At 38.1% G+C, this 17,453-nt stretch overlaps 2 protein-coding genes and 1 long non-coding RNA gene across 3 annotated transcripts in view; all 3 read left to right on the top strand.

Annotated features, from left to right (window-relative positions):
• Window positions 1–8,323: 8,323 nt before the first annotated feature.
• LOC119430547 lies at window positions 8,324–9,512 on the top strand. The gene is made up of 3 exons (XR_005187912.1): window positions 8,324–8,378; window positions 8,458–8,479; window positions 9,500–9,512. It is a non-coding gene; the product is annotated as an uncharacterized LOC119430547 (long non-coding RNA).
• An 8-nt stretch (window positions 9,513–9,520) lies between these two features.
• On the top strand, window positions 9,521–11,223 carry fam163ab (family with sequence similarity 163 member Ab). The gene is made up of 2 exons (XM_037697968.1): window positions 9,521–9,613; window positions 10,807–11,223. The coding sequence occupies exons 1-2, from the start codon at window positions 9,521–9,523 to the stop codon at window positions 11,203–11,205; spliced, it is 492 nt and encodes a 163-aa protein (XP_037553896.1). The 3' UTR covers window positions 11,206–11,223.
• A 2,989-nt stretch (window positions 11,224–14,212) lies between these two features.
• The window catches only part of rabgap1l (RAB GTPase activating protein 1-like), a 111,026-nt gene continuing 107,785 nt past the window's right edge, over window positions 14,213–17,453 (top strand). The window contains exon 1 of the mRNA XM_037697950.1: window positions 14,213–14,268. The gene's annotated coding sequence lies outside the window, so the exon portion shown is untranslated. The remainder of the gene's footprint in view (window positions 14,269–17,453) is intronic.

Here is a 17,453-nt window from a genome sequence, read left to right as displayed (position 1 = left end):
AGTCCTCCCGTGCACGCTCCCGCAGCTGCCATTTGGCAGCCAATCGATTTTTTACACACCGGCCCACGTATCCGGGTGGGCAGCGGTGACGCACAATAGATGCGACTTACACGGCGGTGCGGCATGTACGGCGGAAAGTACCGTAGATTGATACTCCAAGGTCAAAAAGCCACAGATGTCCAACGCTGGGCTGTAAGATGATAGAGGTGTCAGGATTTTCAGGCAGGACAGAAACGAACCCAATAGTTGCAGACAGGGACTCAGACTCAGCAGGTAGAAAAAATAAATACTTTAATAATAATAAATTAAAGAGCTGACGTGGCAGCATAAACTTACTACGGGAGATTATCAGGACAGGACCAAAACAGACTCAGGACAGGACAAAGCAATACCTAACGACAATGAACAAGACTAACAGACAGACTTATATACACTGACAAGACAGGACGTGATTACTAACAGCTGGCATGAGACAAGGATTAAATTAATTGGATAAATGAGGAGACAAACACACAAGGGAGTACAGACAAGGGAAGCCCACTAGATGGTGCCATCCTTACAAGAGGGAGGAACCAGAAAACAGGATTAAATAGTTACATTTATTTCAGCGGTCACCGTGAAATCTCTTAGAATGTGTTTTCTGCAGAAAACTTGGAGTTGAGGAGTTTAGATGAGAAAATGGTTGTGTTTTTAAATTGTAATTAAAATATTGCATAGATATAAGGTGGTTTTATCTACAAAATGATTTGTCCTCAAATCATGTCATAAATGTAGAAATAAAAACACGAGCTGGTCAATCGGTGCCTTTGTGTTGGAAGTCAGAATATAAAACATGAACCTTTGCTCTTTATGAAACTGACAGATATTTTGTGAGGAGAGAGAAAGAGTGTCTGTGACCGGTGAGCCGAGCAATTTACAAAAAAATCAATCTTGTAAAAGTCCAATTGGAGGTCAAGGTCCTTTACGTACTCCTGAAGACAGATGGCGAAGATTGCAGAACCACTTGGGACCACTCCATCTGAAAGGTGTTCGCATCACGCCAAGTATGATCATTTTAACTGTGTCTGAGTTACGACTCAACCACCAGGAGCCTGCCGGGGATGATGAGTGAACCCACAGTTCTTCTTAACTCCACATCCAGTGATCGGATGCATCGTTTGTTTCCACTGCTCTAAAGCAACCACGCCAAACTCAAATTCATCATGATGACTGAGAGGTGTCAGTGTGGAAACAGAGATGCCTCAGACTGAAATGTTGCAGCTGAATAATGAATAATTCAGGCTAATTTTGAAGATGCTGCACCCAGAACGCATTACAACTCCAGTGTTATGTAATCATCTAGATGCACCTTATCTTTATTATCATACAGATGTTATTTTCTGACCGGGTGGAGATAACGCTACAGAAAGGCATCCTGAGGGGTGTTCCAAGTGTCAGAAAAAGCCAAAATCCCTGAACCTGAGCAGCTTTCCTTCTTTGTTCTACAGCAGAAACTGCAGCTACCAACACAAGTATTGCTTCCTCAAATTAATTTTAAATAATGACAAGTTACATTAGTTTCATTTTGCTGCCTTATATTGCGGTCTTTTTTTTCTCACTCGCTCTCGAGCGAGACGGATGCTTTTCTTCCTTCTCCTGCCTTCCTCCTGCTTTTTTGCTCTCTGTCCTGTGTATTGGAGCTTCTAGTTACACATCTTCCGAATCGTAAATTACTGTTATGGATCTGATCAGCTGGACTTTCAACCCAATTGATAAATTTTTTTTCAACCAAGCGACAGGGTGCTGGAGAGCCCTCATGCCCTGCTGAGACTCACGCGGTAGGGTACATCATGGATCCATGGGGAGAGTGGAAAATGTTTTACCTTTCTGTGTTGTCTCAGGAGGATAACAAAAATTATATTTTTGGATTTATGATAGCAGGGTTTATGCTTTTTGGCACCGTTGGGTACCTATGTTATCGGCTATTAAGGAAGAAGGCGGCAGCAGTTTCAACCATGGCAAAGCTGTCGACCTTACGTGAAGGACCAGTTCGTGCTTCGAGCTCTCAGACTCAGCTGATTTACGAGCTCAAACCGTAAGATGGAAGCGATTTACAAGAATCATAGACCACTTGCGGCTTCTGGAACTCGCAAGCATGTTGGGGTCGACCTTGGAGGAAGCTCATAAGCACGGACCAGCGGAAAGCCCACAAATGTGACCATTTTGGATTGAAGGTACCAGCAAAACTCAAGGCTGACGAGAAAAAAACTGTTTGGCTTATCTGAATCTGGCCTCCTCGTTTGACCTTGAAGTAGGCTAACTTGTCAAATTTCTCCTGGGGATGTGTAAACTAAGAAGGCTCTGCTCTATCCACCCCCTGCTCCCCCAACCCCCGAACTTCTGTGAACGTTTATCAGAGCTGTACTGGCTGACATTAACATCTTGTAGTATAAACGTATACTGATATATATTCATACTGTTAAACGGATTCTTTCATTTTTCTGGACTGTACAATAACGTGCATTGAATTTAGAAATGTAACGTGAGACGTTAATTATCTTTGACTCACCAACGACAGTGGGTCATTTATTAACAGAATCAAGTTTAACACATCACACATTTACATTAATTGGCAAAATATGGAAAATAACAACATGGCTAATTTTAGCAAGCTGTACAATTTTGATTAACCACACGGCGGTGGTCGGAAAACTTTACACAGACATTTCTAAAATATCTGGAATGATTTCTACTGGATAGAAGAATTTTAAAGATGGAAAGATGAAGTTTAGAAGGAGAAAAAGATGGATGAGGGAGAATGTTTGTGTCAGCATCAGAACGGCACTCTCCGGGTTTTCTCAGCTTCTTTCCCCAGTACACTTAGGTGATAGAAATCTCTTTTACCTGGAGATGTCTCCTGGCGAAATTCCATTCAACGCACCCTTTCAGCGTCTCCGTAGGAACAGCTGTGAATCGTCCGAAGTAGTGACGTTACTTGTTCGACACAAGTTCACCTCACGAGTGGACTTCCCATGAGTGGAGTCCGTCAGAGTTCCACTTAGAGGTGGAAGATGTTATAATCCCATAAGACTCGGAAGAGCTCTGTGGTCATGTCAGGATTTTCCTGTTTCCCAGCACGGGAGCTGCAACGACTGAAGCCGGAGCCTGAAGCGACTGGACTTCTGCAAACTCTCCACCCGACTGGTTTGAACTAGGAAGTACCGACATTTTAAAGGGCTCTATTTCCGGTTCATTTGTGAGTTTCTGATTGGTCAATATCGACCAGACAGGGGTGTGTTTTGTGACGTAAGAGGTCACTAGGAGTCAGAAAAACAGCAAGAATGTTATGGAACAGATTGAAAATGTTTTTAGAGACAGAGAGAGAAATGTTTGGACGAGTTGGCGGAAAACAGCTGCCAACAGGTGCCAGCTTCTCTATTTACGTCTGAGAGGATTTAAAAACATGACAGCTCGTTCCAACACTTGTCTGCGTTTGACTCCAACCTTGGACCAACTTACCCTGCTCATTCAAAGACAGAAAATCAGAAAATGCATAATTACTCTGTAACAGACCTTAACATGAATTCTAACTTTGCATGAGGATTAAAAATCATTGTTACTGTTTCACAGTTAATTAAAAATGATTAGTTCACTGCAACATCTAAAATGGTTTGAACTAAAAACACTTTGATTATCAAACATTTGTAAAACAGTAATGATAATAGAAAAGAGAGTGTTCTTTCACTTGAATTTTCAAGAAAGAAAGTCTCAGGATGGGTCCACCTGTATTTCTGGATTCAAATCAATGAAATGACAGTTTCTGTCCCATAAGGTGCCTAAGGTCAAGGTTTTGACATCAGGCCTAGTTCACTACAATCTTAACAGGACTATGGTGCTATCTGGAAGTGCTTCACGGACAAAGCTCGCCATCTTGTCGTCAAATGTATGCTTGCTGGTAGAGTTTTTTGATGTCTTAAATCGTGTCCTGACAAGGACAAGGTGTGAAGAGACCTTTTTTTTTAAATACCACTATCATATACTCATGGTCTTTCCCCTTTTCCATCTAAAGAATAAGGGGCTGCGCTCCTAGGAGCTGCAGCAACATGCACTCCGCCCATCTTTCAGACCACTGTACAGAATATAATCTCGCTGTACGTCGGTGCTATGATAATAAAGCTTATTCTGACTCTGATTATATTTACAGCCTGCTGCAGTAGACCAAAGGCCCAAGTCTGGAAGTCTGTCTTGCTGTTACTAACATATCCCATAAACCAAGAGGCGATGTTTAATGAAACCTGCAAGAAGTCATCATTGAATTAACATCTACAAATTGAACACAAATCAAGATGGCTGCCATGGTCAACTGATCCAAAACAGCAGCAACAAAAAATACAAAATTCATTACGACTTACTCAATTTTACAGATATTGACCTAAAATGTGGTGCTGTTACCAAATGTTAGAAAAACATCTCAAACTACTGGACAGGTCTCAAAAAAACCTTCAGAAAATAAAACTCCCGTCGTTTCTCATCATATGATAATTTGAGTTTAAAACTCACGAAAGGTGGCGGGTGATGCGCACTCCGCGCACTCCTTTAAGGATTTAATATGATTTGATGTTTTTAGTCACCGTGGAGCTTTAGTGGTGGTAGTTTTTAGATTAAATGCTTGTTTATTCTCTTACAGAGTATAAACGGTCAACTTTAATACATGTTTTGTTGGGATGCTCTGATTTATTTGGCAAAGGTTAAGCACATGTTTGTGTGTGTGTGTGTTTATCACATCAGGCTGGGGGTCTGTGGTATGAAGCCCACTCCAAGTGATAAGTGATCCAGCTTTCTTTCTGCCTGGACGAGCTCGTGTTTGTGAGCGTGCGCTGACGCAGGTAGTTTGTCACGGGAAGTAAACCCAAATTAATCTGACCAGAAGTCTGTCTCAAAGTGCTTGCAAAGCAACATGTAAGCAGGAGATAAAAACAAATGTGTTTACAGTTTTGTGTCTGTGGGAAGAACAGATGATGCACCGACTCCTTTATCATTTCAACTTTTGCAAAGCCAGTTACTCCGCAGGCTTTAATTATGAAAAATTGTTCAGTGAACTGAGCTCTAGACGAGCTTCAGTAGCTGAGATGAGGGATTTTCATTTTAGGGATCGGACAGCTGCCGTTTGTTTTTCAGAAGTAATGGAGGATAGTGCACTTTCTGGCAGAAACTCGGTTTATGAGTTTATGATTTTTTACAGATTCACACATCTGCCTGTGGGAGAGAATTACTGTTTCTCTGTGTTTTTGACAGAAATTGATTTGCACATTCTCAACACACATCAGACAGCAATGGAATACACATCACCCTGCCAGAGTTTTAGTGTTGATAAGCTTTGGAGGCCATCTTAAATGGAGTTGACGCCAAATGTTAATGAGTTTTGGCTTGAGCCCAAATAATTTCCTTTTTATCTGTGAAGACAGTGGAAGTAACTGGATTATTACAAAAACATTAATGAAGAAAGGTGGAGGGCTGAAGAAGCCGGAAAACTCTGTATCAATGATGTCTAAGTGCCTGTTGAAAAAACTCTAAAGAGATTTGCAAATTTCACACGTCTGTCAATGGGTTTGTCAAAAGTGAATGTATTATGGTTTAGTCTCCGTCCATAAACTTTCTCTTGTTCCGCCCATTACTTCTGATTCACTCAAGATGATTTAATAAAACTTGACACATTTGTACCACCACTTGTAATCTTTTCATCACCCAAGCTCTAAGGTCAAGGTCATGAATGGTCCCTCTGTTTTTGCAATTATAAATAGCAGTATTGCTACAAGTGTGGTTCCTAATGTTTTTAAATATGCAGTAGTAAATCCATTAATTAAAAAACCTGGACTTGACCCTTCACCTTGATCAAACTTCAGACCAATCTTAAAACTTCCCTTTCTGCCTAAAATCTTGGAGAAAATGGTTTTTATTCAATTACCGACAAACAAGTTTTTGAATGAAAATTTAATTTTTTAGATTTTCCAGTCCGGTTTTAAACAATTACACAGCACCAAAACAGCCTTGGTAAAGGTTTGGAACAACATTCCTTTAGGAAATGATTCTGGTCAGTTTGTGATCCTTGTACTGCTGGACCTTACTGTTGCATTTGACACTGTTGACCACAGTATCCTTATATTGCAGTTAAAACACTGGGTTGGGATTACAGGTGCTGCATTAGAATGGTTCCATTCTTAGCTGAGCAACAGGAGTTTTGTGTAATTTGCTTCATTGCCTTTTTCCTGCGGGGTCTCGCAAGGTTCGAGTCTTGGACCCCTTCTGTTTTCACTGTATCTGCTCCCCTTGGGGTGTTTCCTGAGGAAACATGGTCTTTCGGTTCATTGCTATGCTGATGATGGTCAGATTTATCTGCCCTTAAAACCAAATAGTTCATGCACAATTCACCCTCTGTTAAAATGTCTTGATGACATCAAAGCATGCATGGCTTCAAACTTTTTAAGTTTCAACAATCAGATAACTGAAGTCATTGTGTTTAGCCCTAGCTCTACTGCTGTCTGTGTTCCTGTTAACCTTGACTCCCTTGAGCTACTGTATATCTTAAGCAGTCTGTTACAAATCTCAGGATAGTTTTAAGTTTAATAAACAGGTTATCTCTGTTTTACAAAAAAAAGCTTCTTCCAGTTAAGGCAGATAGCTAAGCTTAAGTCCGTGTTGAGCAGATGACCTTGAAAAAATAGTCCATGCATTTTCCAAAATGCTGCAGCTCGGCTCTTAACAGGAACTTGTAGGTTTGAGCATATTTCACCGGTTTTGTCCTCCCTTCACTGGCTCCCTGTGCATGTCAGAATTGATTTTAAAATGCTCCCGTTGACATTTAAGTGCATAAATGGCCTTGCACCCTCATACTTCTCTGAGCTACTTCAACCTTATGTTCCTTCTCGGGCGCTGAGATCGTCTGACCAGCTGCTTTTAGTTGTACCAAAAACCAAGCAGAAGCTCAGAGGAGATCGGACTTTTTCAGTCGTGGGCCCTAAACTCTGGAACAATCTGCCCCTCAACATTAGACAGGCCACTTCACTTCCTGTTTTTAATTCTCTCCTATAAAACACACCTGTATTCACTGATGTTTAACACAGTGTGATTTGAATTAATATCTCATTGTTTCTCATTGTGTTTGTGTTTTTATGTTTTTATTTTTTATGCTTTTAATTACATCTTGTTATTTTTTATTTGCTGCCTTGATCTTATTGTTAAGCACTTTGGTAGCAGCTGCTGTTTTAAATGTGCTTTCTAAATACATTTGACTTGACTTAAAAAATCAACGTCAAAGGTTATATAAGCTCTTTGGTTGTCCTGATCATTGCTATGAATTGCTGCAACGCTGCAATGGTTTGTCAATGGGCGTCTAATGTGTCATATGCTGTACGCTTGCTATGATACTACTGTAAATGTTTTAAAAATTGAAGGAAGTGCAGGATTTTTCTCAGATTTTTGTCCAATTTTTAGTAAGTCTGTCCAGACTGAGGCTGCTTCTTATCTCTGTAACTCAGCAGGAAGCTCATCTTTACTGTAAATCCAACATGACTCACTTACAGCAACAATTTCTCTGAAGGATGTTTTATTCATGTGTTTCTGTATAAATATTTAACAGCCTTCACTCACATTTTTAGTCTGTCAGCTCTGACTGAAAGCAGGTAAAGCAGTCCGTACAGCTGAATTAACAATTAATTGTCCTGTTTTCCAATCAAAGAGCTCTGACAGAGTTTATCCATCATGTTACATTAACCTGACAATATAGCACATGAACACACACATCAGTTTGACCAAATGTAAACAGCAGAAATCACATTTTTTCACCATGTGGTGCATCTTTTTGCTCCTGCTCCAGTTTAGTCTCCAGCCTTCACGCCGACTTCAGATTGGACATGTTTTTATCAGCAGTAACAGATTTCACTTCACCTGTTCGGGCCTCAGCCTGCAGGTTACAGTAAAACTCCAATCAGCTGGAGCTCTGGCTGCTAAATCACTTTTACTGCTGCTGTCCCGTGATGATGCATGTGCGTGTCTGTGTGCTTCTCAGTGTGGTGTGAAGAGAGATGTTTCTCAGCATGCATTTATTAACGCTTTTAGAATCTAGAGCTTCAAATGTTCAGTAAATGTCTGTGGATTTTGCTTTTTAATTTGACTCTCGGTGCTTTCCCTCTGAAGACTCACTGGTATCATCAAGATTTTTTTTTTTCTGTTGTTTTGGTGCCACCTCATGGAGAAACTCAAATCTTTTTCTCTTCCATCTCTCCTGCCTCTTTTCCTCTCAGGTCTTTTACAGTGTTCGTCTTCCACTGGTGCGATTATCATCAGTAACCCCTGAGCTGACTGCTGTGCAAACCAAAATAATCTGCAAACACTCCTCTGATGTGAGTTTATCTACTTTACCTGTGCCTGCATGTAGATAACTCTCAAATTATGATGAAACCTCTCTTTGTTTGCTTTCAGGTGTTAAGCAACTTTGCTGAACGTGAGTATCAGCATCATCACATAATCACAATTAGAGTTTATTTCTACTAATGTAAGCCTCCAAACATAAATACAGTGAACCCTCGTTTTTCGCAGGGGTTACGTTCCAAAAAGAACCCATGATAGGCGAAATCCGTGAAGTAGTAACCTTTTTTTTTTTTTTTACAATTATTATACAATGAAATACTCCATAATACATTCAAACCAAAGAACAAAACCTTTTAACAGGCCCAAGCATTTGTTTAACAAATAAAAGTACTGTATAAACGTTTTTTACAAATAACTACTGTACTGTAAAATAATAATTTTAATCATCAATACGAACTGAAAGCTTCAAATTGCAGAGATCAGCACCAAAAAAAAAACCTCACCAGCTGCCACTCATCAAAACGTCTGGTAATGAGACATAAAATACAATGCAAGTTAAAAAGAAATAAATAATAATAATTAAAAAATATTAAAAATAATTAATAATCGTTGAAATGAAAACAAAGGCCTAACATTAAATAGACAAAATAAAATAAAGTTACTTCTTTTCATACTTAAACAAGCTAAGATGTATTGAAATGCAGATCCTAAAACAAGAACATAGTAGCCAAATTATATTTACTGTATACCAAAGTCATAATCAATACAAAAAAGTTCATATAATGTAAAATGCACAAACCAAACCTAAAACATATACAAGCTGTCTTTAATATGGCAGCAAATGGGAGTTGCCACTTTATTGTAGATTTTAGCTGAACAAACTACAATGATTCCTAAATTTACAGTTGTTAATTAAAAAATTAAAATGCTACACAGCAAAACAAAGTCAAACATAAAACAATTATTTTAAACCTAAAAGCCAAATATTATTACATCACATACCAACAGAGTGACTTTTAATATTTGCACCAGTATGATACAAATAGACTGTAACGATGTACATATAGTGTTTTTGGTTTGTGTGCTTTGATGAAACTGTTGGGCAGAGATATGCTTCCTGCTGATGATGTCACTTCCTGTGCCCCTGTTAAAGGTTTGATGGAGAGCTGGTCGGATGACAGCTGGAACTGTTGTCATAACTGGAGGAATACTGGCCACAGTGATACTTCTGTGTATCATAGCCGTGCTCTGTTACTGTAGACTCCAGGTACGAGTTCGCCGCAGCCTTTTCACACACACTCAGATGTTTTTTTATTTATTTCTAGATTCATGTCACCACACAAGATATATGAAACTAAATCAACAGGCAGAGGTTAAGAACGAGGACAGTGCAGAAGAAACAGGCGAGGGTTCGGCAAAAATAGCATCGAAAACAGATTTTGTTTGTTATAACGGCATGAGAAAACTTGAGAGACTGAATAGTGCTCTGGACATACAAATATGATCACATTTGCATTTTTCCATTTATTTGGATTTTACGTTAGAACCCAAATTTTTAAAAGTTTGATTTTTGTGTATAGTGTAAATTAAAACAAAATGCAACAAAAATTGCATAAGCTCATCCAATAATTCTCAGTCAGGTCATCTGGACAGTTTCTTTTATATAGAGACGTTTCGCCCTCTATCCGGAGGGCTTCATCAGTCGGAGGAGTTCCAGTAAACTGTTTCCCCACCAAGCAGTAAACTCCTTAAGTGGACCAACCAATTCGCTGGAGCTAAGATGGTTTCTGAGGGTCAGCTCCAGCAAACTGGTTGGTCCACTTAAGAAGTTTACTGCTTGGTGGGGAAACAGTTTACTGGAACTCCTCCGACTGATGAAGCCCTCCGGATAGAGGGCGAAACGTCTCTATAAAAAAGAAAAGGTTCAGATGACCTAACTGAGAATTATTGGATTTGATACCTGGATGATTGAGCATGAACTTTGTTGCTCATAAGCTCATATTTCATTCAGTGTAAACATATAGAATTTACCATTGTACAATTTAATGATAAAATTGTACTTTTTTTTTTTTTAAAGAGGTCATTTTCACTTTGAGGGCAGCAACACATCTTAAAGTAATTGAATGTTATGCAATGAAGAAGCCCCATGTGGAGACAATTTAGAAAAGCTGCCATCTTTTCTAGGCCAAAGCTCAAATAAGATAAAGTAAGAAACTGTTTTGTGGGTTGATTAATCTGAATTTTAATTGTTTTCAAAACCACAGATGCCATGTTCTTTTTACTAAATAGGAGAATAGCCAGGAGTAACATTTCATAAGTATAATATGTGCTGATGCGAATAAAATGTGGATTTATGAGGTTTGCAGACTACTGTCTTCTGTTTTTAATTTACGTTTTTACGTCCCAACTTTTTAAAATTTTTGTTTAAAATGTCATTAATCCAAATCTTTGTCTTCGTAGTACTACTGCTGTAAGAATAATGGCTCTGACAGTGGCTCCATCTCTCAGCAACATTTCGCCTGCAACACCTGCAGCCTCACTGGCCTGGACGGACCAATCGCCACCCCAATGTCCCTGTCGCCTCCAGAGCTGCCCAAGTCCTCCAACCCCACCAAACCGGCTGGGGGGCAACGCCGCTACTGCCCCAGCTGCTCGCCCTACGACTCTCCCTTCTACATCCGTACCGCTGACGAGATGCGCAACGGCGGGGAGCGGGTCACCTACATGCCCACGCACTACGACAACCAGGCGCTGTCGATGCCGCTGCCTGCTGTCCGAGGCCCCCTGCTGAGGGACGCTCAGCGAGGCCGGCCTCCTGATTTCTACACCAACACCCGAGCCATCAGCACTGAGGTGTAGCCGCCTCCTGTTTCCAGACACCCCCCTCTTCACAAAGCCAGCATCACTAATGAGACAACCACACAATGTCAATTCTGCAGCAGCTGGGAAGTTTGTGAAAGTAACATTTATTTACAGCCTGAAGTTCTGATGGGTTGATTAAGTGCTGGTGTTTAAAGTTTAAATAATTAATCCCTCCCAAGGTTGATTAACTGTAGCATTAAATCCCAGCTTTTTATGTTCACGTAAGAAGCGATGTGGTGTGAATGACATGCACATCAAATGATTACATTCTGAAAGTTTCATTAAAATTTATTCTGTGGTCCATGAGATATTTTGCTAACAGACAGACTGTTCAAACATGCACACTCACAGGCAAAAACATTATCACTCGCCTGTTGCCTTTTGGCAGCAGGCGGTCGAATGTCCCTTTATGCTCCCACGTGAAGGGGGAAGCTTGTTGACTGTTAGTGTTTCTTTACCTGCAGAGGGCTACCTTTATTCAATTTCCTGCGCTGCAGAATTCCACTGACTTCCAAAATATAATGTGATTTAAAAAATATATGTAGCAAAGTTGTTATGGTGAGCAGAAAGATACCAAATTATCTATTTTTTGTGAACGGTGTGTCTTTGTGGATGTGTAGAGACACGACTTGCAGAACGTGTGCAGGAGAGTTCACTATGCAAGCTCTCTATAGCGACCACAACTCTTCATCTCCCTTCCAGAGTTTGTAATTGAACAATTATATATTTAAGAACTATTGTGAGCACCATGTCCACCTTGTAAACAAAAGATGCTGGACGTGTGGACAGACTTTCAGACTTTATTTAACAGAAAATGGACCTTGGATGCTGACATTTAAAATCTCTTATTTGGAAATCTGCAGACAACAGAATCTGGATGCTTTGTTAAAAACAAACTGACTTTTCTTTTACAGGAGCAAAAAGTTGTGTAAATATTAAAGAAAAAGTGATCTGTCCACGCCGGTGTGTTTGTGACAGAGAGATGCACGCTGGGAACTGGACATTTTCCACTAAGAGGGCTGGATTTGACTGGTTTGAGCTATTTTGTCTACACACCTGACTATACTCCTCTAATACTCTTGAATCTTTGCAATGCAAATATCAACCCAGTTTTATTTTTAATTTTTTTTTTTTGTGTGTGAATGTACACATTTGTGTGATTGGAATCTGTTTCGCATTACTCCTTTTTTACACAGCATTGCTCATCATACAAATATTTATGTTTTTCTAGGATATTCCTTTTATATTTTTCTGCACTGAATGATTCAGATCTTGAAGCTGAATATGGGGTGCTGTTTGTAAAGTTACACAGTCAAAAATTAACAGCAATGTTTTTGGTTTATTTAGTCTTTCATAAGAATTTTTTTTCAGTCATATTTTCACCATGTTATTCATACATTTATAAATCTCATAGTTCCCAACTAAATATTTTATTTACAAGCTAAATATTTAGTTTACAAACTAAATACTTAACTTGCAAGTTAAATATTTAGTTGGCAAATTAAATATTTATTTTGGAAATTAAATGTTTAGCTTGGAAAATAAATATTTAGGTCTGACCGAAATATTTAGTTAGCAAATTAAATATTTAGTTTAGGAATTAAATGTTTATCTTGGAAATTTAATTTTTAGTTTGGAAATTAAATGTTTAGTTTTGGAAATTAAATATTTAATTTACACCTAAATATTAAGTTTACTAACTAAATATTTAACTTGCAAGTCAAGTATTTAGTTAGCAAATTAAATATTTATTTTGGAAATTAAACGTTTAGCTTGGAAAATAAATATTTAGGTCTGAGCTAAATATTTAGTTAGCAAATTAAAGTTTCGTTTAGGAATTAAATGTTTATCTTTGAAATTAAATTTTTAGTTTGGAAATTAAATATTTAGTTTTGGCAATTAAATATTTAATTTACACCTAAATATTAAGTTTACTAACTAAATATTTAACTTGCAAGTCAAGTATTTAGTTTGTAAACTAAACATTTAGCTTGTAAATTATATATTTAGTTTTGAACTATGACATTTATAAATGTATGAATAACATGGTGAAAAAACTTTTTTCTTATGAAAGGCTAAATAAACTAAAATAGCCTATTGCTGTTCATTTTTGACTGTGTAACTTTACAAACAGCACCACATAGTTGAATAGAAGTCATGAGCACTGAGCGTTTTAAAGCATATTTACACACATCTGTGTTTAAAAAAGACACTTTGCCAATTCTTTTTCATAAGAGCTTGCATTGCTTGTCATCTTTTTATAAATCAATAAACAGATTCTAAATGCAGTGACAGTTTTATTTAATTTACTTTTGAAGACAATTTCACATTACAACTGGTTTATGCTGGTTTAGTAAACCAAAAGTAAATAAAATAACAACAACAACAAAAAAAGAAAACAGTTAAAATAATGCGTATTAATAAAATAATTATTACCATCACATGAATGGGATTCTCTATTTCTCCATGTTGCTGTCTACTTGAACATCTATACTGTCAGCAATTTATTTAATCAGTATTGTAACTATTTTCTGTTTACCTAACCTGCTATATTAAAAAAAGGAAAGAGGGTTTTTAAAACTGTGCTAAAAAATGTAAATAATAATTATAATAACAAATGTGTAATAATGTTAATTTTTGACAAATAAAGATTTGTAACTCCTTGAGTTTGGCTTTTGTCTTATTTTTGACTACACTCAAAAACAGTTATTATAATATTTATTATTAATAACAAAAGACTTACCACAATATTGAAAAACAAAACAAAACACTGGAAGCTTTCCTATAGGGACATCATTGTTTAATTTCACTGTAATGATTGTCTAGTAAGAAATATACACTATACAATAAATTTCTGAATAACATTCATTTTGATCAGCAATTCAATAAATAAATACATGCAAATGTAAAATTTCTGTATTGTGCTTAGGAAGTGTTAATCGCGCATGCGCGACACAGCGGAAGGCGTATACCAAAAACTCCTGAGTGATTCATCTTTTTAAACACACACGATCTTTGTTGAACTTCATATGACAAGCAACTCCATAACGCTCCTAAAAAGTAAGTTGACAGCTTTGTTACTAACACCTCTAGTGATATCAGAGCTGTATGTCGGTGCAGTGAGAGCTGAAGCGTTGTCTTCCTTCTTCCCTACCCCAAGGCATCTTTCTCCGGAGCCGGGCAGGGTATAACGGTGTAGCTTCTCGAGTGGTCCAACTGTTTTGGACTTCGAGCTCGTTAGCTTTAGCTACACCTAGCCTTAGCATGCCGCTGTAGTCCAACATACATGCACAGGTATTACTTCCTGTTTGATCCACATTCACCTGTTCTGACATCAATTCTCTTTAAATTAAATTGGCAACTGAAAGGTCTTTGTTAATAGAAAAGCGGCTAAGACTAAACTCAGGATGAATTAGCTCGCCGCTCGCGTTTTCTTCCTGTTTGTGTTGTTTACGTCTACTTTATCTGTTGCTGATGTGTGCGCTTAACAACTAAAAAGCCGTGTTTTTTCTTTTTCTTTAACCTTACTGCATGTTAAAATGCAGGCTATAGAAAAGCTGGATTTTTGAAGATGTCCTGACTGTACTGTACGTCAGGCCTGGACATAAACAGCTTTATTATATTTGCTGCAGTAATTTGTTTTGGGAAACACGACGTCAAACCCCGACACTTGTCTGATCCGGTGAAGATACAAGCATCAGCATCCATATGATTTAGAAAGGGCTCAGAGAGCTGCAGTATGTTTAACTCAATCCCCACAGTAAATGTGGGGCTTACAAATGTGTAGCAGGCATGAATGCAGCCACACTTCTTCCCACTAACATCACTGCAGCTGTTGTCACACTTTCTCAAACATTTGTTGTTTGTGGATCAGAGCCAGAACTGATGTCTGGATAACTTATCTCTTGGTGTTAAAGTGGAGAAATAGATCAGACACTTTAGGATTCACAATTCATAAATGTCTGAGTAAAAAATACTTTTGGTGTGACTTCCAAGTCTTTCACAAAATCACACTTTAATTTCCCTTTATAGTAAGCAGTTAATGTTTTGTCTTAAGAGTGACTAAGATGTTAGACTCTTGAGGTGAGTGATCTATTACTAACAAACTGGTATAATGCCTTCCTCAACACTGTTCTTTGTCTGTAGTCATTTGGCTGATTGGTGGGAATTATAGAGCTATGAGTTGCCTGTGTTAACTGTTAGTCCATTGAAAAACAAGTTACAAGACACCCGGTCACAAAACTGAAACAGACACCTACCAGCTAATTGTGTTTCTGATAAACTAGTAGTCAGTAGATGATAGAAAAACATGTAACAGTTTGACAATCAGAATGTTTCAGTGTATGAATACAATAAAGGATGTTGGTATCTCAAAAAAACAGTAATTAAGGCTACATCTGATGTTGGCCAGTCTTTTTTGTTTTGCCATAAGTTCTTTAATTAGAGTTGTGTTTTGTCATGACAGAAACATGTCAACAGAGAAATAACCGCTTAGGAGAAGTCTGATGCTGCTATTGCTCTTCAGGTTAAAACCGTATACTTTTGTCATATTTGTTCGGGAATATGTTTGAATGTAACCTAAACAAATTCATAACCCCTTGGATTTGACTATGAAAATAATGTGGCTGTTGATTTGACAGGAAGTGACCCAATACTACTGGTAGTTGTTGGATGAAAATTTAGAAACATGTATAGATAGTATCTATGTTTCTAAATTTTCATTTGAAACTTCAAAAAGCTGTTTTTAGTCATAGTGAGTTATAAGATGCTAAATAAAATGTCTTCAGGGCGGTGTAGTCAATTACATGCATATTTTTCAATTGTTAACTGACTGTGGGTAAATGTAGGCAAGATAGATGATTTTCTTTGAAAACATGTTTTCAGTAACATAAACGCCTACAGTAGAGAAAAATAAACTCCCAGTTCTGTCAGAGCTGAAGTCACACCCTGACTTCTGAAAGGAGTTATTCATTTAGACAGTTGAGACACCATTGTAGCAAGCTGCCAGCACACACCTTGATAACCAAACGCTGAAGTGACTCCTTCAGTCAGAGTCGTGATTGTTAGGAACACTGTCTAAAAAAAGACACCAAGAACAAAACTGTAAACAAGTAAAATTTAAATCTTGACAGTTTTAAAATGGTTTTTAAAGGCAGACTCAGCCTAACCCTGAAAGGGTTATGATGTGCTTTTGAAGGAGAGTTGGGTGTATCATGTATTTTAGCATAAATTGATCTCTCTGAGTTGACTCAGAACAGAACCTATAGCAGAGCAAATTTCCTTCTATAGGCCAAACATAAGCATAAACATTTCACAACAGCTTTTACCCCTTGTTGGTTTGCATGATACAGCTATTTGTCATTTTTCTCTTGAGTAACAGTTGTCTGTATTGGTTGCATGCACATTTACTGCCTAATGTATCCTGCTGCTAATCAGCTGAACCTATCGGGTGTTTTTAGGCTTCTTGGGCAGCTTATAGCCAGGCAGAAGCTTAAAGGTAAAATGGTATGTGCTTATGCTTTTCTAGATTGTTCTAACAAACAACATCCTTATCATATATATTTCTTTGTAATCAACTGATTGACAGAAACCACCCACAATTATTGCACTACTTTTTAAATGTCAACACTCAACCAATTGCATTAAAAACTGGAGAAATGTGGAGTAGCTCAGACCTTGTGCTTATAAAAAGAAAAAGTACAACGGGTAACAAATCCAACAACGTTAAATCAGGCCCTCTGGATGGTTTTCTTTTTGTTGAAACGTTTCGTCTGTCATCCAAAAGACTTCATCAGTCCGAGGAGCCACAACAAACTGCCTTAAAAGCACCTTCACATAGTGGCTTAACCAGTTTTATGGTGCTAAGATGGTTTCTGAGGCCCGCCTTCTCCCCCGCTGACTCGTCTGAGGCAGCCATGGCCAAAGTGGTTCAAAACACCAAAGTTCATGCTCAATAATCCAGGTCACTTGGGTCCTCTGGATGGCAGAAACCATCTTATCACCATCAAACTGGTTGACCCACTACAAGATGGTGCTATTTATAAGACTGAGTTTGCTGTGGCTCCTTGGACTGATGAAGTCTTTTGGACGAAAGACGAAACGTTTCAACAAAAATAAACCGTATAGAGGACCTGACTTAACTGTTGGAATAAGTAGAACAGTTCTAAAGAGTGGTATTTGGGTAAGACTAGTAGCGTTATGAATCACAGAGGGTCGGCATCTGCATACATGAGGCATCTAGTTTG

This window comes from Nematolebias whitei, chromosome 3, assembly GCF_014905685.2.
Source record: "Nematolebias whitei isolate Nwh7 chromosome 3, NemWhi1, whole genome shotgun sequence".
Taxonomy (NCBI): Eukaryota; Metazoa; Chordata; class Actinopteri; order Cyprinodontiformes; family Rivulidae; genus Nematolebias; species Nematolebias whitei.
This window is presented reverse-complemented; position numbering and strand designations above follow the sequence as displayed.